This window comes from Dipodomys spectabilis, unplaced genomic scaffold, assembly GCF_019054845.1.
Source record: "Dipodomys spectabilis isolate Male_0828 unplaced genomic scaffold, ASM1905484v1 ptg000225l, whole genome shotgun sequence".
Taxonomy (NCBI): domain Eukaryota; kingdom Metazoa; phylum Chordata; class Mammalia; order Rodentia; family Heteromyidae; genus Dipodomys; species Dipodomys spectabilis.
The window spans coordinates 1,847,963-1,871,732 of record NW_024870902.1 but is presented as its reverse complement, the minus strand read 5'-3'; the positions used below and the strand labels follow the sequence as shown (position 1 = coordinate 1,871,732).

At 39.0% G+C, this 23,770-nt stretch overlaps 1 protein-coding gene across 1 annotated transcript in view; it reads left to right on the top strand.

The window, feature by feature from the left end:
- Window positions 1-23,770, top strand: part of Ndst3 (N-deacetylase and N-sulfotransferase 3) — a 144,653-nt gene that overhangs the window by 85,455 nt on the left and 35,428 nt on the right. Inside the window, exon 6 of the mRNA XM_042697588.1 lies at window positions 2,459-2,587. Coding sequence (XP_042553522.1) covers window positions 2,459-2,587 — 129 coding nt within the window. The remainder of the gene's footprint in view (window positions 1-2,458; window positions 2,588-23,770) is intronic.

The window sequence follows — 23,770 nt, the reverse complement described above, 5'->3', positions numbered from 1 at the left end:
GAGGAGTCTGGCTTAAGATACCATAGGATTCCTATCTATTCACTAAGGCTCTCATAACCATCTCCCCACTGGGAGTTGTCAGTGGCTGTAAAGTTTCCATCAGTGTCTCTTAGGTTCGAATCTGATGGTATTACACTCCCAGAACCAGATCTATAGGATACCTTTCTAGAAGATATCTACAGGCTAGCCAAATATGTGGTAAAGGTCTCTTACTCCTGCTCTAGCACAAGAGGGCTGTTTCAAGGAATATGCTGGGCTTCCTGTGCCATTGCCAAGAACCATCATCGCATCCTGAGAACCTCCTTACCCTCCTGTGGGGGCCATTGTGTTCCCAGGAGTTCTGGTGGTGCTCAGACTCCCTGAATCACTGCAGGGACGACCCTTCCTAGAGTTGCAGAGTCTTCACCATGCTCCAATTCAAATAATTCACAGAAGAGACAAATCTCAATATTTTTCACTTCTTTTGCCATTGAAAATAGAACTCGCTGGGCAAACAAGGCGCATGGAGAGCTCTTTAGGTCTTGCATAATTTTCCAAGCAAGAACTCAAACTGAATCCAACGAGTGATTTACTTATAGTCACACATTTTTATAATGCTGCACTAACCGAGCATTTAATCAGATTTGGGCATTTTCTCGCTTCACTTTTGAATATCTCTCCTTACACTGATTTAACTCCTTCAAGTAAAAGTGAATATATTCAAAGTACATTATATGTATGCATGGAAACAACACAACTAAACCTCTTTGTAGGATCAATATAGGCCGACAAAAATATTTTTGAAAAGAAAACATTCTCCCCTTGGACAGGCATCAAGATTGGAATAAGTATCTGATAAATGGTTGAAGGACTATTACATTCAAGTTTACTTTCCAATGGGCTGGGGAAGGTGGCTCAGTGGTAGAGCACTTGCCTTGCATGCTCAAGGCCCTGGGTTCGATTCCTCAGCACCACATAAGAAAAAAGCCGGAAGTGGCGCTGTGGCTCAAGTGGTAGAGTGCTAGCCTTGAGCTGAAGAGCTGAGGGAAAGTGCCCAGGCCTAGAGTTCAGGCCCCACGACTGGGCCCAAAACAAAAAACAAAACAAGTTTACTTTCCCAGAAATGCCATTTCCAAGGATTGCTAGAAAAAATATATTCTCATTTAGCATGTTTCTCTTATCCCTTTTTTGTTGTTAATTTTGTGCATAGTATTTGATAGTGAAGAATGCTTGCAAATGTAAACATCACCAGAGTTAATACTTTTTTATTTAAACTAACAGTCTTCCAAGTGCTTCAAGATAAAGGGGAGCTATAAGTCATATAGAGACTTAGATATAACACACAGAGATATGAACAAGGTAAAATTTTAACAAGTTTACAAAAGTAAATAGGAAATAGAAGCTTGATTTATTCAGCAATATATTGAGCTGGGAATTATGTTGCCTAAGAAAACTTTTCAGGAACTGGGTTAAATAAAAAGTCAAACTAAAAGCAACAACAAAATCCTAGTATATTTGAAAAGGAATGCAAAATACAGGAAGTCTTAAGCAGTGTTTTCTGAACTAAATATGTTTTTAGAGTCAAGACAGTAGGAGGCAGCTTGTTTAGGAGCAGAAGCACAGCACCTGCTCAGGTAAGATGGTGCACAACTTAAAACTCTCCAAAATATGTTCATTGATTTTCTGCACTTTAAATGTATAGAGATAAACACAGATCATCCTGAGATCCTCCTATTAGATTTAATGAAAAACTGTTCCAGCTCACATAGCCTCACCTTGTGATCTATCATTGCACTTGGACTTTTATCAGGAAATCTGTACAACTTTGAAAATAAAAATAATGTATAACAGAGACAGATAATCGCCAGCATTTATCATTCTGCTTATGACACTTTCAAATAGTTGCTAACCAAATGGTTAACCTCTTATTTTAGAACTGGCAAGCTTCACACCTAGAATTTTGGTCACTCACGACACTCTGTGGTAATCTTTTCAAACTAGAGCAGATGCTATGATTTGTGTTTCAGGTTATTTGTTCTAATTTAAAATGTCATTTCCAAAGCAGCACATTAACAGTTGACATCCTTTTCCAATGCATGTGCAGAATACAGCAGAAAGTGTCATCCTTTACATATTTGCCTACAGGGATTATAATGTAACACCAACAATTGAACTATTTGGAATGGTTTGTTCCTTTTTATTTGTTAAGAAGCTAATGTATATTAGGCTTTATAGTAGAAGTACTGACCTTTACATTTGAAATAGAAAAGTAGCTAAAATAATGCGAAGTATATTTTAGTTTTAAATATTTCTTTAACTTTCCTCATGGTTCCATCAATATTATCCTATCTTTCCCAGAATGTTTCCAGGCCCTGGTTAGAGTTCAATTATATCACTTTTCATGAGGACAAAAGTGAAACACTTAGTTCAACTGAGTAATTTAAAGAGCTCTTCTCCTTCCACGGGCATTTTCCTCCAGGTTCTTCCAAGACAGACCTGTGGACTTTTCACTCACACCATTTTCTACAAAGAATACCCAGGGGGTCCAAGGGAGCTGGACAAGAGCATCCAAGGAGGTGAACTTTTCTTCACTGTGGTACTCAACCCAGTAAGTACTTGGAGCTAATCTTCAAATACATAATGAAAAATGATACACTGGGTGAAAGTCATCCTGAAAACCAGAGAGAAAGAGAGAAAGCTAGAGAGAGAAAAAATTTAAGTCTAAACTCTAAATGATGTCTAAGTCTAATGAAGTCAAATGAAGCCTAAGCTCTAAAAGAGTCCGTAAAACCTAACTTGAAGCCTGGCACCAGTAGCTCACACCCATAATATTCGCTACTCAGGAGGCCGAGATCTGAGGATCAGTTTAAAGCCAGCCCAGGTAGAAAAGTCTGTGAGACTCTTATCTCCAATAAACTATTCAGCAAAAGCCAGAAGTAGCACTGTGGCTCAAGTGTTAGAGTGCTAACCTTGAGCACAAAGAGGCTCAGGGACAGTGCATCGGCCCTTAGTTCAAGCCCCAGTACAAGGGGAGAAAAATCTGACTTGAATCACATCTACAAATGAAGACTCTTCAACTCTACTAGCAGCAGTGTCATGAGGAACTTAGGGCAGAGTAAGCAAAGTGAAGCACCAGACCCTTCTTTGTGTTGACAAATGTGCTGAATTTAGACATTCTTGCTAGTGTATATTAATTTTTCAACTAGAAGCTCCCCTTTCTCTATAAGGCATCAGTGTTGTTGTTTTTACTTAGGCAACTATTATACCCCTCTCTCTCTCTCTCTCTCTCTTTTCTCTTTTCTCTCACAAGTTCTCTCTGCCATAAAGGCAAAGAACTAAATGAAGAAATAAGGTCACTATTCTACCTTCATGTTAAGTCTCACCTTTCTGGGTTACAGAACAACCCTGTTTAATGGACCACTGTTCTGCTTTCTTCATTTCTTAATACCTGAGTATCAGCAACATGAGGAACCATTCACACGTTTGCTTGAGGCAAGTCTTATAAATAGTGTAGTGAAATAAGAACTAATTGAAGTAAGCTGTGCAAGGAAAAGCTGTTAGTGATTTTCCCTTGTGAGGGAACATAAAAAGGAAAGCTCAAGTTTATTTATTAGATGTGTGGGTTTGCCCCTAGCATTAGCAATATTCAAGATGAAAAACTGTAATTATCTCTAAATATGAACCAAAAAAATCCTATCAGGATAAAAGTTGGCTAAAATTAGAAACAAACAGAAAAAACATTTTCAAGACTCCTATCTCAACCATAATTTTCCAGGTCCTGTGAATCAAAATGCACATGGTTTTCACCATCTCGTTCTAGTCCACAGCTGGGTCTGTTTTTTAGCATCTTAGAAAAATACCATAGAAATTAAGGGTAACTCATCCTTGGGGAAAACCTGCTAGTATCCAGGTGGCTTAGAATTGTGTAGCATCTCCCTTCTGGGAGTTTATCCCTTTGCAGATCCCTAGCATACAAGTCATTATGAGTTAAACAGCAGCGTAACTGGATTCTCCTGGATTATCTGTCTTTTACAAATGGCAGTATCTTATAAGTCACAGCCTACGGCCTTCTCTTTTCTTTTAAATACAGCCAAAATAGATGAAACAAAAAAAAAAATACAGCCACTAACCCATAGGCTAAAGGAATTAAGCCAATATGTGATTACAGATGGGAGTCTTCATTAAAATATGCATGCTTACATTTTCATTAATAATATTAACCTATAAAATTCCGACATTTTACATTTCCTCTCATCATTGAGCCATAGAACTATAAACCGCTCTTCTGCATTCTTTTAACTCTTGGTTGCATTGGTGCCTATAAAGTTCATTAAATATTGCTTCTTAAAATGCTTGTTATGGTTACTTATGCTCTGCAAAACACTGTCACAAATGTCCCTTTAATTGGCAACTATTTCCCATACATCCTGGCTACCAGGAAAGAACCTTCCAGTGGTACCGGTTTTTGAATTTAGTTTTTCCCTAGTTTGTAACTCCTTATTTTAAACTAGATGAGGACTTGCTGTTCTTTTTTATTGGTTTCATAGCTTTTGTCAATTTAATTCTACCACTGAGAAAAGCCGTCACTGTCAACGTGTGTTGACCCAGGTTTTGGAGCTTGCTGGGCTGAGGAACAGCCTTGGGGTGTTCTTGTTGTTCAGGATAGCACAAGACTAGGATTTACCCAGGGTGAAAGCTAGGAAAACCCTAGGCACTGTCCGCTGCATGAACACCAGCACACGCTTTCTGTGAAGCACAAAACACTTGATCAGTTCACCTGCCGCAAAGGAAACTATATAAATAACCACTGGGAAGGCTCAGAGAACTGAAAATGATAAGGATGGCAAGAAGGACTCACTGACAGAGAACACCTACCCTTCCATGTGCTTGTAGAAAAGAGACTGGTAGGGGTGCCTTTTAATGTCTCTAGTTCCATCTGTCTTAGGAAGATGTGGTCATCCTCCATGCAGCTTCCTGGATGTGAGGAGTGGAATTGCCACTCAGAGCCGTACTTTACCCCCAGCTGCTCTGATGACAATGTCATCTCCCATCTCCAGTGTTCTGACTTCTGATCCCATGTTCGGAGTCACTGCTTCTGCTCAGTGAACCCATTCCCGGTGCTCACTCCCCAGCAACGCATGTCCCGCTCCAACATATCTTATAACAAAGCTTTGTTTGTTACTAATCCAGAAGCAAGTTGGGATTGCTAGAGGACAGTTGCTCTTCCCACTCTCAGGGGAAGCACATATTATTATACTTATATTATATAAGTTCACAGAACTAGTAATACCTTTATGCCCACCTTTTATTAAATTTTGACTCTATATTCTGAGTTTCATATAGCACTCTTTCTCCATCCCTGCCCAAATCTCTAAATATAAACCGGAAGTTGTGTCCTTCTTATCAAAGAAGCAGCATAAATATGGGTGTAAGTAGTGAATACCTTAAACTGGGATTAACAACAGAGACAAGGAGATAAAATGAAAACCACAAAATGCACACAAGAAGGTATGCTACGTAAATAGAAATTAATCCACATTAAATTCAGACAGTATGATTTTCCTGGTCATATACAGCGTGTGCTTGTCTATAAAATTCATCTGAGGCTGGGAAGGTGGCTCAGTGGTAGAGCGCTTGCCTTGCATGCTCGAGGCCCTGGGTTCAATTCCTCAGCACCACATAAGCAAAAAGAAAAAAAGCCGGAAGTGGTGCTGTGGCTCAAGTGGTAGAGCGCTAGCCTTGAGCTGAAGAGCTGAGGGACAGCGCCCAGGCCCAGAGTTCAGGCCCCACGACCGGCCAAAAAAAAAAAAAAATTCATCTGAAAAGAAGCTTTTTATTCCTTTTGTTGTTTTTATTGTTGTATATTAATTGTATATAGTATTACCTCCATATATGCATATAGTGTACTTGATCACTTCACCCCATTTATCACTTTCATCCTCCTGCCTCTTGCTAGTTTTATAAAATGGACTTCCTATGAACTTTTCATACGTGTGTACAATGTATTTCCATGAGATTATCTCCCACCTCTATAACCTTTTCCACCCACCCACTCACCTCCCACTAGTTTGGCTCCAGACAGTTCCTTTTTTTTTACTTTTTCTATTGAAATGTAGATCCTTTGGGAGGATCTAAGTTACATGTATCTAAACTTCCATGTGCTTTTTTCTTTGCTAGTCTCACCAATTTTACTTAACAGGTTGATCACCAGTTTCATCTGTGTTCCTGCAAAGGCCATAATTTTATTTGAAAACTGTCGAATCAATTCATTTGTCTGCTTATTAATTGCATTATTTATTCTCTAGTTGCTTAACATCTTAAGTTCTTTTTATATGCTATATATTATTCTCTTATCATATTGAAAGCTGGAAAACATTTTTCTCCCATTCTGTAGATGGTTTTCTTTGATGTGCAGACACCTTTTCATTTGATTCCATCCTAGCTGTCAATTCTTGCTGTTATTTCCTGAGCTACTACAGGCTTGTTAAATCTTTTTAACAAGCCTGTGCCTTGATCTTGAAGTATTTTCCCTGTGTTTTCCTCTAGTACAACTTTTTTATTCCTAGTGGAAAGGGTATATTTCTTCCTCTTTTTTCCATTAGGCCTCGAAAACATTCTGATAACAGAAAACTTTTATTGAAAAGCAAATGATCAGAACATCTTTACATCTTTACACTAGGAAAACAGCTCCTGAACATGCTCATTAGAAAGGTACCTAAGACACAGAATAAGGTATTTATATAGAATACCAGAATCTCTGGGGAGGAGATTGTATCTCATGTTTATCACATATTTAAGATGATTGTTCTCATACTTTCAGGGTAAAACAAAAATTAAAATGGGGCCTATGATCAAGGTGTTAGAATTGAAGATGACCCCAAATGAGCAATAAAACAATGAAAACTAATGTTTTATTTCTAAGTGATTGGAGAATTCTAACATAAACTGTGGTTTAAAACTAAATGTAACTCCTAATCATGCTTTAAAGCTTTGCTTAGTGGCCACCTTCCTGCAGGAGCTGCCTCACAGTCCCTACCTGGTATTATTATACTGTTTCCTGCAGATTCATTCAAAGTGCTTCCTACCCCATTGCACTCCAGAGGGTTAGGAGGCTATTCCTGCCTGGTAGCAAAGAATGGCTCTTCTTTCCTTTCCCAAAACCCCCTGGTGCCTAGCCAGGCTACCTTGTACCCGGTTTTTATGACAAAAGACACCGTGTCTTTTGTCAAGGAAGAAAACCTAGATTTTTCTAATAGCCTGGTATCTGAGTTAAATGAAGATCTGTGTATAGTGGCTCATGTCTATAATCCCAGATTCTCAGAAGGTGGGCACAGGGAGGACTGCAATTTGAGACCCAACTGGGCAAAAGTCCATGAGACCAACATCCCAATAAACAATCTGGGCAGAGTAGTTCATGACCGTATTCTCTGATCTACAATGAATGCCTATTATTCTTACAACCAGAAACAACATGCACACACACACACACACACACACACACACACACACACACACACACACACACACACTGCTACACTAAAAATCACAATAATAGTGATTTAGTAGCAAAAGATAGAAATGGAATTTCTATTTGTGTTTTCAGTACACCTGAGACAGAATTATTACTTACTCAGTTCAAATTATGCTCTAGCTTTTACATGATTTGCCGAACACTCGCCTCATAGGGCTGTTTTTGTGTATTTTTTCTACTGTTTGAGAGGGGAATCTTTCCTATCCGACAATTTTCTGTGTTTCATCTTTGTGCTTCCCACTATGCTTCCTTGCACATTTTCAGTGCCGCAAGAGGTCACATAGTGTTTCTGATGATGGACTGAATGTATGGAGAGGGAAGTTGCAGGCCGTGGCTTGATTGATGGTATATCCAACGACGGCTAATCACCAGTGTAATAAAACTGCCTCATAGCAGATGCCCTGCTTGCAATGAAAGGAAATTGGAGATTCAGAAATGTTTGTAAAGGGTCCCGAGTCTTTCACAGGTTTTCACAAGTAAAGTAGTTTGACATGTGACAACGAACCGTTAGAGGAGAAAGGCAATCTGATTGGTCTCCTGACTTCAGGGAACCAGCTGGTCTCCTCATGAGGTGGCCTGGGCTACGTGCTGTCAGCTCCGTATTTTTTATGATAAGAATCGCATTCTTCTTGGTTCTTACCCAGTGCTGTTCCACCACCCTGTGTCACTTTTACACTCTGGGTGCTCTCAATGGGTCTAGGTTACCAGTTCTGGGGCATTTGTAGATGATTTGAAATGTGGGGCCATTATCTAGGAAAAAGCAACCCAGCGCTGTGTTAAATGTGTGTGTGTGTGTGTGTGTGTGTGTGTGTGTGTGTGTGTGAATGTGTGTGTGTGCACTTTAGAGAAAGGTTGTGATAGAAGTAGGGCTGTGGCTCAAGTGATAGAGTGCTCGCGCTGAGCTGAAGAGCTGAGGGACAGTGCCCAGGGCCAGAATTCAAGCCCCATGAAAGAAAAAAAAAAAAATTTGTTTCTAACATATTTATAAAATGATTTCTTTGTTGCTTTGTATGTCCCTCCCCCACGGTATAACCCCTGCTTTCATTTTGTATTTGATGTTGATATAATTTGTGGAGAGGAAGGGAAAAAAACAAGTCGTTTAACTAGGGATACAGGTGGACCCATTGCAACAATGAGATGTACAAGATGTTATGTCGAAAAACGAACTTTACAACTTTGGTGGGGGGGGAGGATCAGCTGGGGAGGGCGGGAGTGGGGGAGTATCGGAAGGGATGGGAAGGGGAAACAAAGGAGGAGGCAACAATGCTTGATAAGAAATGTGCCCGTTATCCTATCCATGTAATTGTAACCCCTCTGTACAGTATTTTCACAATAAATAAATAAAAAAAACAATGGCAAGAAAAAAAAGAATTCAAGCCCCACCACTAACAAAAAGAAAAAAAGAGAGAAAGGTTGTGATAAGGAAAACTGTCTTCTGTACTTTTAAAAAACTATAAATAAACACCTGTGTTCTTTATTTTTCAAACGATAAATTTTACTGATGTTGCTTATAAACTGACAAGATGTTTAAACTTGTAAAATCAAAATTGTTGCCAGGCACCAGTGCCTCATTGCTGTAATCCTAGCTACTCAGAAGACTGAGATCTGAGGATTGTAGTTCAAAGCCAGTCCATCTAATTAACCACAAAAAAAAAGTTAGAAGTAGAGCTGTTGCTCAAGTAGTAGGGCCTTTAGGGGGAAAAGCTAATAATAATAATAACAAAAATAGAAGTAAGCTAAAGGACAGTTTAAGCACCAGTACAAATATACACATATACATACATGCATGCGTACATACATACACACATACCAGCACCCACATACACAAAGCCAACACTGTTTCAGACATTTTCCATCCTCCATATTGGCTCTATTTTGCTATCAATAACACTCTTCACTACTACAGTATTGTAATTAGTTACCACTGAGTGATGATAGAACTGTAAGATTTCAAAGGTCAGTTTTTGGACATCCACTCTTAAGAAAAACAGGACTCACTAGGCTGGCTATTGTTAAGAAATATAACAAAGCAGGTAAATCCGAGTAATGGACTCAACTAGACAACCTATTTCTAAGTTGTGTTTAGTTGAATAATTTGCCAAGGCCAAGGCCAAAAGTAAAAAAAAAAAAAAAAGGCATATGGGGAAATTGTTCTCATATCAGCAATAGAAGAAGCATTTGAAAGCATTTGTTCCAAATCAATCATGCCACATAAATTAATCTGTACATAAATCCTATACATCACAATGAACATTCCCCTGTGCTTTGCCCTTGTTCCTGTAGGACTCAGTGTCTGAGGATGCATTCAAACAGGTGACAGGATACAGAAGTTGGAATTGTTTTGTTTTTGTTTGGTTTCAGAAGGAAGGGTAAAGCTATGCTACACACCATAGTTCAAAATGAGCAACAATGTTGGAACTTTTGCCAACCACACCAAATAACCAATAGCTGGATGATGGGTAGAATCTAGGATACCAAAAAGTTCTTCATTCCCTACCAGGGACTTGGATTCTCAAGTTGAGCTAAGCAACGAATGCTATAATTCTAATTCCTTGCTTAATCCTCTCATAACTTCCCATACGCTTTCAGCATAAACAGAAAGTCCTTTAGATGGGGAAAAAAAATAAGCAAACCAAGTCTGGCCACTTTAAATTTTTCTGGACATTTATTTCACTAATCTGTATTTGCCATTCCCTTCCTGAGTAAAATTTACTATCTCATTCTGTGTCTTCAAGTCAGAATACTTTTGTGAAAATCTCAGCTTACACATCACTATTCCATACACTTCTCCCAACACCCCAATGTTTGATTGTGGATATGTCTCTTCTGTGTGGTTGCCATGCCTGAGTTTAACCCTAATATATAACTTTAACTGCTTACTATAACCTATTACCTTCATCTTCCAATAATTTGTGGGTTCCTTCATTTTAAAAAATCATGTCTAGTCCTATTTTGTATATAAAAAAAATAGAAATAGTAGGTTCTGAATGAATAATTCATTCACCTCCCATGCCTGCATGTGCATGATATCTTTTGAACTTGAAGGACAATCTGGTTGTCCTGAAGTACACTCTTCCAGAGTTCATTTCTCCTCAAGAGGGCATGCCTAACAGAGCTTTTACTAGTTCCCAACACAGCATCTCCAGAGGCCTTTTGGAAGATGTTCAGTGTTACTAGCACTGACAAAAATGCAAAGTTAAATATACTGAAGCACCATTTCTGTTCTGCTGCATGTCAAGAACTGGGAGAAAAAATTAAATTAAATTAAATTAAATTAAAATGATAAAGTATTCTGTTAACAAGGCTATGAGAAAAAGGTACTCATACATTCTAGTAGGAATGCAAAAGGATATAATCTTTTCAGTGAGAAGCTCAACAAAAATCTACTTATGCATTTGACCTGTGGTGTGCCCATTCTACTTTCAGAACTCTGTTTCAAGGATCTATTTTTTTTTACACATCACTTGAATGCACAATTTTTAAAGGTTTTTCATTACAGAATTATTTGTACTTCAAGTAGTGGGAATAACTTGAATATCTGCTTGTACAAGACTGGTTAAGTATCACACCAGAACTATGCATGTGAAAATAGACTAAGGGTTAGGCCTAAATTTTCCATGTGTTCGTATATACTAGTTTGTGTAAAAGTAATAGGAAAACAACAGAATGGTGAGATAAGGGATAAAGGGGGCACTAATACAACAGTGACATATACAAGACAATATGTTGGAAATCATCTGTACAACTTAAGGGTGGAGTTTAAGGGGAGGGAAAGTAGGAAAAAATGAGGGAAAGGATAACAAGTTTGACAAGAAATGCCCTTATTACCTTATTTATGTAACTGTAACCCCTCTGTAAAATACCTTGACAATAAAAAAGTAATAAAAAAAGTAAAAGGAAAGATACACCAAAACACACCAAATTGTTATGTACAGGAAATGAGAAGAGAGCAATGGGAAGATAAAAGGGAGCAATATTTTACTAAGTATAGTTTTGGTTTTTCTCTACACAATGTTTTTGTCAGAAAAATAAACATAAAAAGATTGTCCTTATATCAAGTAGAGACAAATGTGAAAACTGACAACAAATGTATAAGTAACCCACTATTTGAGAAATTGCATCCATTTGATATGCTAAGGACAATGATTAATTAAGATAATTTCAAGATTGTATATATTTAGTAAATATAAGACCAAGACCCAAAATAGAAATTTTACGCTTTTGTGTGTGTGTGTGTGTGTGTGTGTGTGTGTGCCAACCGTGGGGCTTAAACTCAGGGCCTAAGTGCTACATCTGAGGCTTTTGCCACTTGAGCCAAAGCACTACTTTTGGTGGTTGATTGGAGATAAGAGTCATATGGACTTTCCTGCCAGGAATTCCTTCAAATCACAATCCTCAGATCTCAGCCTCCTGAGTAGTAGAATTACAGGCATGAACCTCTGGCATCTGGCTGAAATAAAAAAGGAGCTCTAGAGACAAAGAAGGACATTGCCCAACAGTTACTAATAATAACAGTTATTAATCTATATGTCAGGACATGAGAACTTCAAAGTACATGAAGTAAGTATTGACAGAAATAGCAACACAGGTAATAGCCCATAATTACCTATTTTCAACAATAGAGCATTCAGGATGAAGATCAGTAAAGAAACAGAAAACATGAACAAAGCTAAAGGGCAAATTGACTTAAAAGATAGACTATTCCACTCAGCTGCAGCAGAATATGCTTTCCTCAGATGGTATTCAGCATAGAGTACATGTGTGAGGCACAAAAAAATCCTTTAATGTTAAAATCAGTTCCAACCACAGACAAACTAGAAATCAAGAACAGCAGGAAAAGTGGAGAGTCTACAAATAAGTACAGATAAACAAAACATTTTCTAACAATCCAGAGAGCAAAGAAGAAATCAAAAGAGAAATTAGAAAATATCTTGATGTAAATGAAATCAGAAATGTATGCCAACATTTATGCAATTTGGCAAAAGCAATATTATAAAGGAAGTTTATATCAATTAAGAAAATCTCAAATAATTTAATTCTACCTTAAGGAACCAGAAAAAGAAGAGCAAACGAGCCCAAAATTAGAAAGAAAAAAAGAAATAATAACTAGAGCAAAAGTCAACAAAATAGAGGACAGAAAAGCAATGCAAAATAACAAAGTTACAGATTGGGGGAGGGTAGGTTGTATCAACTCTGGGCTCAGGGCTTGAGTGAGCACTGTCCCTGAGCCTCTTTGCTCAAAGTTAGCACTTGATCACTTGAGCCGCAGCCTCATTGCCAGCTTTTTTTTGTTGTTTTATGGTTAAGTGAAGATAAGGGTCTCATGGGCTTTTCCTGTTTGGGCTGGCTTCTAATTGCAATCCTCAAATCTCAGCCTTTTGTGCAGCTCAGGTTACAGGCATGAGCTGTACCTGGCAAACAAAATTAAAAGTCATTTATGTTTTCATTTTTTGAAGATTAACAAAGATGACATCCCTTTAGCTAGTAATTAAGAAAAAAGAGAGAAAGGTCTCTAATAAAATCAGAAAGAGAAATCATTATACCAATCATAGAAATGAAATGATCTTCATAGACTACTATAAAAAACCACATACCAACCAAATAGATAACAGAAAAATAGTGGACTACCAAACACATACAATTTATAGGACGAGATTATTAATAAAATCTAAATTGACATATAACTAGTAAGGACATTAATTCAGTGGTGTACCGGATGGCTTTATTGATGAATAGATGATAGTCACTGATTTAAAGAATTACTGCCATGGAGCTGGGAAAGTGGCTTAGTGGTAGAGTGCTTATCTAGCATGCATGAAGCCCTGGGATCAATTCCTCAGTACCACATAAACAGAAAAAGCCAGAAGTGGTGCTGTAGCTCAACTGATGTGCTATGCTGGAGCAAAAAGCAGCTCAGGGACAATGCCCATTCTCAAGGTCAAGCCCCGGGACTGGCAAAAAAAAAAAAGTCACTGCTAATCTTTTTGTTGTCAATATTTGAAGAGAAATTATCACCTCCAACCCTATTCTATAAGGTCAACATAGTATCCTGATACCCGACATCACTACCAAAAAAATGAAAAACAAATCAATACCTCAAATGAGTCTATGATTTTTAAATTCCTAAGAAAATACCAACAAACCAGTAAAATAATATACTAAACAGCTATAAACCAACACCAAGAAGCATATATCCTTGGTCCAAGGGAGATTTAATATACAAAAACTAATCCATGTGATACACCATATTAGCAAAATTCATCATTCCTTCATGATACAAAGACTTTGGAATAGAAGGAAATCATCTCAACATAGCAAATAAAGACTATATAGGAAAGCATTAGTAGTAATTTCAGCTAGCTCTAACTCCACTTTGCCCCTTTATTAAGTAGGTGAGCTGCAGTAGAGAATAAGAAAGCAGGCCAGCAAGGCTTTCAGAGGGGAAGGAAACCAAAGACCATACTCTGTGCTGGGCAGTGCTCAACTTGCTTGTCCATATGACCTTATTTAATTATGAAATTGTTTTCTATGTATGTAATCTTATTTGACCAATTCTGTGAGGTTTTTAGTTTGGTTGGTCTGAGGGTCTTTTTTTTTTTTGTTCTTTGTTTGCTTATGGGTCCTCGGGCTTGAACGTGGGTCCTGGGCACTGCCCCTCAACATTTTTGCTCAAGGATAGCATTCTACCACTTGAGCCACAGATCTGCTTCCAGGTTTTTCTGGTAGTTTGTTGGAGGTAAGTCTCATGGACTTTCCATGACTCTCAGATCTCAGCCTCTTGGGATTACAGACATGAGCCACTGGTGCCCAGCTCTGTGAGATATTTTACAGATGAGGAAAACGGGGGTTGAAAGAGAATATAACTTGACCAAAGGAAAGAAACAGAAAAAGTCCTGTGTTCCTTTGTTCTTCTGTCACTGAGCTCTTTTGACAACATGACCCTTTCATTTTCAAGCAGAATTCTTAGTCTATTTTCTCATTCTATGGAATATATTCTATAGGCAGCGTTAGAACATGAGAGGAAGGAGAGGAAGAATGACACAGTAGAAATGGGTAATGAACGCTGATAAAAAAAAAAAAAAAAGCGGTCAAAAATCATGAAATTGTGTGATGACCACACACAGACCATAGGTAATGCTGAGGTAATTGTATTTTGGGTTTTATTTCCCATATACTCAATAGTACTGAGGGAATGCAGCACAATTACTTTGCACAAAGGACACCATAGCTCTCTGTTTCGAGGGCTCTTGATAGATGCGGTGCTTGTCTTGTTTTATTTGTACAAGAGTTGAAAATCCAGTAGAAGAGGTACAAACAGCTAAACTGAGGCCTTTCAGGATTCAGAACCTGCTCTTTGCTTTTCCTCCACAAAGCTGAAGAACTGTGTTGACAGCTACTTGGTTATTGAGATGTTCTGAAGTCTTTTGCTAGTACAACTTAAAACTGGGATGGAAGCATCAACTGAAGCTTTCTGTGCAACTGTGGTTTAAATTGAAGGCTGCGCTTTGTATAAACATAATTTCTGTGGTTTAACTTAGGCTGTTCTCTGCGGTCTTCCCATGGAGTGGGAACGCGTCAGCAGCACTGGTTCGCTTCCTGTGTAGGTTGGAAACTGTTAACAGCAAAGTTTGGAGACAGTCTGAGTGAGTTCTTTGCCATATGTTAAACTAAACTTGATATGAAAAATCATATCAGTTTCCAGATTCTCAGAGCATTAAAAAGAAAAAAAAGCAGCAGCTCAAGCTTTATAAATATAAAAAGCATCTGTCTGCACAGGAAATCCTACTCTGTTATTTTGCAAATGATCCCTACTTTCCATTTACAAACGAAATCACATCCAATGAATTACATAGGAAGTGATGCACCATTTTGTTTAAAATTCTGAAAGCTGGATTTGTAATTCTGTATGACTAACTGAACTGTGAACTCCAGTGGTATAGTGATCTCAACAACCTAGCCCAGCATGGTCCTGACACATTCATGTTTCCAAATGAAAGGAGAGGGAACATTTCGATAGCATGCTGCTAACTTAAACATTTCTATCAGATCTCATTTTTTTGTCTTTAAACGGTCCCACCACCATTTCCAACTCAAAAAGTCTCATGAGTCTTCACACACACAAATGTCTGGCAAAGCTTCCCCCTAATTTTTATTTTTCCTTCTCCTTGACTCTGAGCTCCAAAAGAATTTTCTCCAGTCTTTCACCTAGAGGCCACTGTCCTTGAGTTAGTCTTCGGGAGTCCTTTTGAGGACTTGCTTTCTATGACTGCCTTTTGGCTAGCTTCCCGGATGTCAGCTATAATTTTGTAGTTTCTTTTGCTCTGAACCAACCAAGCCATCACTTTCTTTCCCACTGTACCATGACACTTGTCAGAGTAATAAAAGAAATGCATGACCAGATCTCTGTCTGGGCAGTCACTAGTCTGCAGAGGTCTTAATGCTACCCTTATAATCCCCATATTGTACCATTCGCCCTAAGCCTTTTCTTCCTTCATCAATTCAATACTCCAGAATTTATTCTTAATTTCATTGACTGTTTCTTTGTTTCCCAAACATACTTGAAGACTTTTCCAAACAGAATCTCTAATCCTCTGTTCATGCTAGTATTCCCACTGAATTCCCTGTAGCTGTGGAAAATAAGCATTCATTCCTCTTTCAGTTTCTTCTTTTTCTTCTCACCTTTATTTTCATTTTTTAGAAACTTCTTGCCCTCCATTCCTTTATTTCCATTTTGTCTCTCCAGAGTCCTATTAACAACATGTATTAACAATTATTATTCATCAATTGCCAAGTAGTGACTATATTTACTCACTTCTCTTGTTTAAAAGATGTTAAAAGTTGTTTTCCCTTTTTCCATGATGTGTGGATAGATTTATTACTAGAATTCACATCTGTGATGCTGGATTCTCTGGCAAGAGGGTGCTTATAGCAGCCTGATGATGACTGAAGGAGAAATTACCATTGCAATAAAAGTCAACAATACAAGGGTGAAGAGGAAAATTTACATGCAAAAATGACACCTTTAGCAGGATGCATAAGAAAATAAATAATGACTTGACATGAAAGGAAAAACTAAGCAAACTTAGAACCTTGATCTATGAAGGAACGTGTGCAGAAATCTGAGCAAATGAAAAATTAACATCTCTTGATCTGCAAGTTGTAAGAAAATGGTTTAAAAAGAATATGCACAGGGGCTGGGAAGGTGGCTTAGTGGCAGAGTGCTTGCCTTGCATGCATGAGGCCCTGCATTTGATTCCTCAGCACCACATAAGCTAAAAAAGGTAGAAGTGGCACTGTGGCTCTAGTGGTAGAGCACTAGGCTTGGGCTGAAGAGCTGAAGGACAGTGCCCAGGCCCAGAGTTCAGGCCCCACGACCAACAAAAAAAAAAAAAAGAATATGCACAGAAATTGTAAAGAACAATACATAGCAAAAGTGCAACATAAAATAAACCAGAAAGTGAAAAGTATAGAATTTAACATACAAGATGTCTCTGTGAACCAAGGATAACATGTAATATTAGAGCACTTGTCTAGCAGGTATAAGGCCTTTGATTCCATCCACCACATCACAGAACTAAGTGTTTTGCTCCTTGAAAATGCAAAGATGACACATTGGATTGATATTAAGGGCCTGCCATAGGAAGCTAGCTCTTATGTTCTTTTCTTCACAAGACAAATCTGTGAGATAATACTTTTCTCCCTATCTTATCAATGAAAGGATTGAAATGGTTTTCTCAGCTAAAACTTGGCCTTTCTTACCTCACATAGTAGGAGACTCAAACTATGGGGTCTCCTTTTGATCAATGTTCAGGCTAAGCTATACACTTGTGGCAACTGACAACAACCTCAGCTGTGTGGTTTTCCTCTGCCTGCTATGAGGATGTGTAGACAGACCAAAATTCTCTCTCAGCCTGGGATGAGACAGGAAAAGAGCCTGATGCCTATTTATTTAATAATGCAGGCAATTCCACGGTGGATTGCAAAGCTTCGAGGGAAAGAACTCAATACGAATGTGGATTCTTAGTGTGAATGGGCTCTTCCACGTTTACACTTGTCTGTCTGTGTCATTTTGGCCCAATCTCAGGTGGGCGGAGACTGCACAACCCAACATTGCGCATTGCTTCTTTGCAACTCTAGTAAATGTCATTGCAGCAAATTTTATAGTATCATCTGAAATATTTAGTTTAAAATGGTTATACTTACCATTGAATTTGAGTTTAGAAGAATAAAACCTATAAACAAGCCTACTGAGAGCAGAAAAAGGCAGTAAGGGCAAAAGTCCCGTCCGGTACAGGTTGTGCGTCCCTCACCAAGGCCTTGAGCAGCCATTCGTGTGGTCCCCAGGGCTCTTATCATGGCCCATTGTCCCTGCAAGACTTGCAGGTGAACAGTGGACTGACTGGACCCCAGAACTGTGCGTGGAATGGAGACCCAATCAGAGGGGCTAAAGGATGCATGAAGTCTCTGATTGGGTCTGGGGACGGACGTGATCACAGGCTGACAAATGATCCTGAGGGTCTTTCCTAGAGACACCTTACTAACAGCCACACCACTCACACAGGCAGTGCGCTCACGGGAGACCCCTCCTGCCTGGAGGAGCTCGCTTATTGCTCCCTTCAACAGGTCTTTGCCATTTCACTTCTCCCGTTGTTTCTATGGACTCATTCTTCATGACGGTTGAGACAAACGGTGCAGTTTTTCAGTATTGCTGTCCCCTCTCTAATTTGTAAAATTTTTTATTCCTGCATTTGATATGATACTTTCTTTTAAATGTCTCCTCACAAATTACTTCCTCTCAACTTCAGGGGAAAAAGAGAAACATCAAGGAAGGCTTATAACTTTGGGGAGTCATGCTCATATAATGAAGGTCCTCAGGTCACTTTTGTAATGTAATGAATGGTCTCGCTATATCCAGTCTTGTACAAAAGCCCAAGTACTGAACTTCCTTCAAGGGTAAAGTGTCTCCTCCACTGTCATCCTTCAGCTTCAGTCTATTGGAAGAACAAACCCTGAGTAGGAAATGAAGACCCAGGCTCGGTCTCTTCTCTCCTCTGGATAATCAGTGTAGGGCTAAAGTGGGGAGAAAGTGGAGGAGGAGGAGAAGTACAGGCCAAATAAACTTATATTCCTGAACCCAATCTCCCAGCCACTGCTTTCTACCTTCCATGGCTCAGGGAACTGTGTCGGCTAGCCAAGGAGCTCTTACCCATGCTCTGCAGACCTTTTATCTGACAGCACCCCCAGCACCTGCCTCCCTCCCCAGCAATGCAAAATGCTATCTGCCAATCTCATGTTGTGGTCTGGGATCTCCACTCATTGGTCTTGAGATGAGGAGACACTGCCACCTTCTCCCTAGGAAATTGAGGAGGACGTACACAGGATGCCAATAGCTCTTATTTGTTAAGCCTTCCATTTTCCAAACTCCTTTAGCTGTTTAGTGTTGCAAACACACATATCACATTTATCAGAAATTCTACTTCCAAGACTGTATCCTTGAAATACTTGCAAACAAGTAAGGGGATATACAGGCAATGTTATTCTCAACAGCATAAAATCATAAGAGGGATCCATTGAGTAAACTACAGCCCACTATGAAGAATTAGACAACACTACACAATCAGTCTGAGCATTATTCTCTGTGTACAAATATGGAATGATCTCCAATGCTTCTCAAGAAGGAAAGATTTTAACTATTTGTACACTTTGCTTATATTTGTGTTCATACATTAAGAAGAGGAATGCATAAATGTAGTGGCTCTTATGTTAAGACACTCCCAGAAAAGCATGCACACACACACACACACACACCATATAATATGGCTTCTTAGTAAGTCAACTAGGCGGCTAGAGAACAGTAGTAAAAAGGAGGGTTTTTACTATATACCTTCCTACACCTTCAGAATTTTATATGATGCAATGTTACCTGTCCAAAAGAAGCCTATAATCTTAGCTACGCTGGAGATGTAAGATATCAGATATAAGATGAATTGTGGGCTGAGGCAAGGCAGGTAAAAGTTAGGAAAATCTCTATTCCAATAAAAATTCTAGATGCAGACTTGTAAACCTATATTCCCAGACCTGGGGAAGGCAGGACCACAGTCTACATTTGGCCTGGCCTAAGAGGGCTAGCTCTAACCTTAAAATGGCACAGGAGGCTGGGAACATGGCTCAAATATTAGAGTTCTTGCCTATTAAGTGCAAAGTCCAGAGTTCAATCCCCATCCTCCTCCCTCTCAAAAGAGTAAAGCTTTATGGAACAACTATTTAGAAAACTATGAAGTTGCCCTCTGAACTAGAAGGATATTCCTGTCCCCTATGAAGTTGCCCTCTGAACTAGAAGGATATTCCTGTCCCCTACGTCAACCTCCAGTTACCCATTTATCCTCCTTAATATGGTGAATTTTCTTATTCAATAGGCATTGCTAGACTTTGGTCCTTAATATTAAAACCACTTATAAAAAGCCTTGTACTTCTTTGAAAATCCCAGTGAAGTTAAGGCTGATTGTGATTGTGATGACGATGATGATGTTGATGTTGATGATGATGATGATGATGATGATGATGATGATTCAAAAGTTTTTCTGAAGTTTTTCTATAAGTCACAATGCAATTTTGATGTTATTCAAGACTGAAACCACATTTCAATTTCAGAACCCCAAATTCCTCTACCTCTCCAGTGTAGTCTTTTTTCTAAAAAGAATGGAAACAATGAAAATGCTGATTCTAGCAAGCTGGTTTGCCAAGTTCCTACAATAATTTACTTTTACAAAGTATAACTCCTCATTAAAGAAGAATATGACTAATAGATCCATTTACAGATAAGTAAGTTATTTTTTTAAATTCATAATTCAGAGTGACAACAAGTTATGAACAAAACCCAGATACTTACTACAAATTATATTTAAAATCAGGTACCTCATCTAGAAACAATCTCTTAGTGAACTTCTTACCTTTGATCCCAAGTTAGAAATGTCTACGATTGCACTTTCTCACCTGAGTATGTCCCTTCACCCGCAAGCAGCTTCAGGGCCAGATCAGCTCTGCTGACTCATGACACTTTTAAATTTTTTTATGCATCTGATCTTTCCACATCTTTGCAGAGATGCCTTTTTCTAGGTAACTTGGTTTTGGTTAAATCTTTTACGGTGCTTTAGCTAAGTGTTTCACCTGGATTAGCCTCATCCTAGGAAAACCACTGAAAAACTTCTTCACTGTGGTATCTTAGTGCCAAGAGTTATTTTTTGAAACATCTTGTTTCAATCAAAACCCTGGTATATATACCAATCAAGCATGGGTATTTACAGTCACTGGGTTACCATGCGATCTCCTGCAAATGTCTGTCCTTTTGTTTTGTTTTGTTTTTTCTTGTCTTTTGGGAATGTACTTTTTACTGGAGTGAGTTCTGTACTAAATTGGTACCCACAAAATCTCCCAACATTTTTATGAAACACTTGATTATAGGGACTGCATTAAAATAAATGCATGATTTTTGAATATTTATAAACTTAACAAGCAATCACCAGCTTTCAAAAACCTAACACTGTTTCTGTATCAGTGAACTTGAACTTGGAGCTTGAACTAAGGTCCCTCATGCTCTTAGTTTCAAGCTTTTTTGCTCAAGGCTAGTGCTCTATCACTTGAGCCACAGCTCTACTTTCAGATTTTTGGTGGTTAATTGGAGATAAATATGTCACAGATTTTCTTGCCTGGTGTGGCTTTGAACCATGATCCTCAGACCTCAACCTCCTGAGTATCTAGGATTACAGGTTTGAGCCACCAGCACCTAGCTAAGGACACCTTATTTAGTTTCCTTTCTCTGTTTCCATCAGGTTCTGGAGTAAGTGCCTTAAAACTAAGAAGCAGAAATGGTTTTCCATTCAAAAATAAAAATATTTTCATGGCAAAATCCAATATAACTTTTGTATTGTGTTTCTGCTTTAAAAAGGAAAAGATTTCTCTCCATCACTTTTCAATCCCTCTTAAGCTGTAACTCTACTCATTATTCTGTCACTTTGTGAGTCGAGGAGGAGAAGAGCAGCTGGTGTCTGGTCTCTAAATCACTGCAGAGTGGGCTTGCAGTTTCACGTAGAGACAATAGGAAAAGAGCACAAACCATGGACACAATGCAAAATTAATTGCAGATTGGTGGTCTGAGAGTTGGAGACAGTTTCACGTGGCATGTAAACATTTGTTCGGAAGCTAAGGCAGTAGTGAAGCATTCATCCAGTGGAATCACTCCTGGCACCTCGCAGAAATGTTAATTGATCATCCATCATTACCTTGTAATACAAAGACTAAGGTTGCAGTTCTGAATGTACAGCCAGGAAAATTACGTGAGAGATATAAATGTGATTTGTAAAAAAGTAAAAGCAAACCACTTTAGGCTAAATTGCTTTGAATTACATTGACCTCATCCTTATATCTTTGTAACCTGTCCCTAATTGAGAGCAATTGACTGACCCCTCCAACTTTCATTTAAAGCCTATCATCAGCTCTCTAGCTCGAAATGCTTAGAGCTCTTTGACAAATTATTCTGCAACTGAGCTTCCCTTGGAGATTTTTAAATGATGACTAAGGCACATGGCCAGGTAAATAAACCACTACTCAATGAATCTAACCCTTAAAAATAAAGTGACATCTCTTTGCTTCCCTTGGAGAAGGTGACAAAATCAATAAAAGTACTTGTTGGCATGCAACAATTGCAGCCCAGAACATGAAAGATGTGAACAACAAGAGAGGTCCCCTGCCAAAATTTCCCATCCATCGCCAGAATGTAAAGGTCAAGTTTTGGCAACACTTGGGAAAGAAGGGTGCTGCTACGTGGCCAGCATGACCCCACATACACACACACCCCCATGGAAGAGCAGAGGAGCAAAGCGCCTGCTGTGCTGGCTTGAGGCTTGCTGCGTGCATCAGAGCCTTGAAAGGTGTTCTCTGCAAAAACACAGAAGGTTGGTGTCTGCCTTGTATCGGACAAAATGAAGACCTGTGAGATGAACGAAAATGGTCTGAGGGAGACACATTCGGAATTATATAACCTCTTTTTGTGGGGGGGAGGGGGATTTGAACTCAAGGCCTAGGTACTGTCCTTTTTGCTCTTTTGGTCTGGGTTTTTTTTTAACTCTTACCTAGATAGATTAGAACTCATGGAACTGAAAGCAGATAGGATGAAAAACACAGATGATTTTTAAAAAATGGAATACTTCAACCTGACATTGCAGGTGTCAGGAGGAATTCTAAAAAGACGCAAGTGTGTAGATCCGGGTGGGGCTTGAAAGAGCTCCTGCCCACTGAGCTCTGCTCTTCTGTGAGTTTTAGGGTGATTAGCTAAGGATATGAAAGACCACCGAGCCAAAGGGCCAAGACAGGAATGAAGGGGAATGGAGGGGAGAGGAGGGTTGGAGAATGAAGGGGAGAGGAAGGGAAGGAAAGGGAAGAGAAGGAAAGGGAAGGGAAGGGAAGGGAAGGGAAGGGAAGGGAAGGGAAATCTCCAATAAAAAGCAGTTGAACAGTGAGGTAACAGAAATGAATAAGAAGAATATGCACTAGTACTGAGCATGCCATGGGGGGCCGGGGGGAGCGGGAAGGAGGAGACCATATGCTTTGCAATAGGAATAGCTTCCGTTGTGCATTCTCTGTATCTGTACCCCACCATCCATATGTGTTTGTGAAATAATTAGATGGAAAAAAATTGGCTTGAAGTCTTAAATTTACAGGGCACTGAAAGCAGAGAGATGACAAAGGAATCTAAGGGTGATGGTTGGAGAGAAGTTCAAGTCACTGATGACAGGATTTTGCCTGACAGAGGAAGTGATCTGAAGACAGATGCAGGCACACATCTGTCTCATAATTCTCTGGGGAGTTGAGAGAATTGGGGGAGGTGGGGATATGCTGATAAGGATGAGCTGATGAGCTGCTGGGAAGAAGCTATAAATGCACAGCATTTCTCCAAAATGACAGTGACACAGATAACAGTAACAGCTCTTATCTATTAGGCAATTACTACATGGCAGGCATTACTTTCACTCCTACCTAATTGTGACAACCCTCTGGGATAGGTATTGTTGTTAGATGGTTTGTTTGTTTTTCTTTTAGATAAGCAAGTTAAAGTACTGAAAGTTGAAATAGTTTGCAAAGATCACAGAACCAGTGAGTAGCTGAACCCACGTTTGTAACCACTGCACAGGACAAAGTCAAAGATATAAAGAGATGGCTTATTTAAGGTTCTACGCTTGAAGGCTAAACTTCAGTTCTTCTATA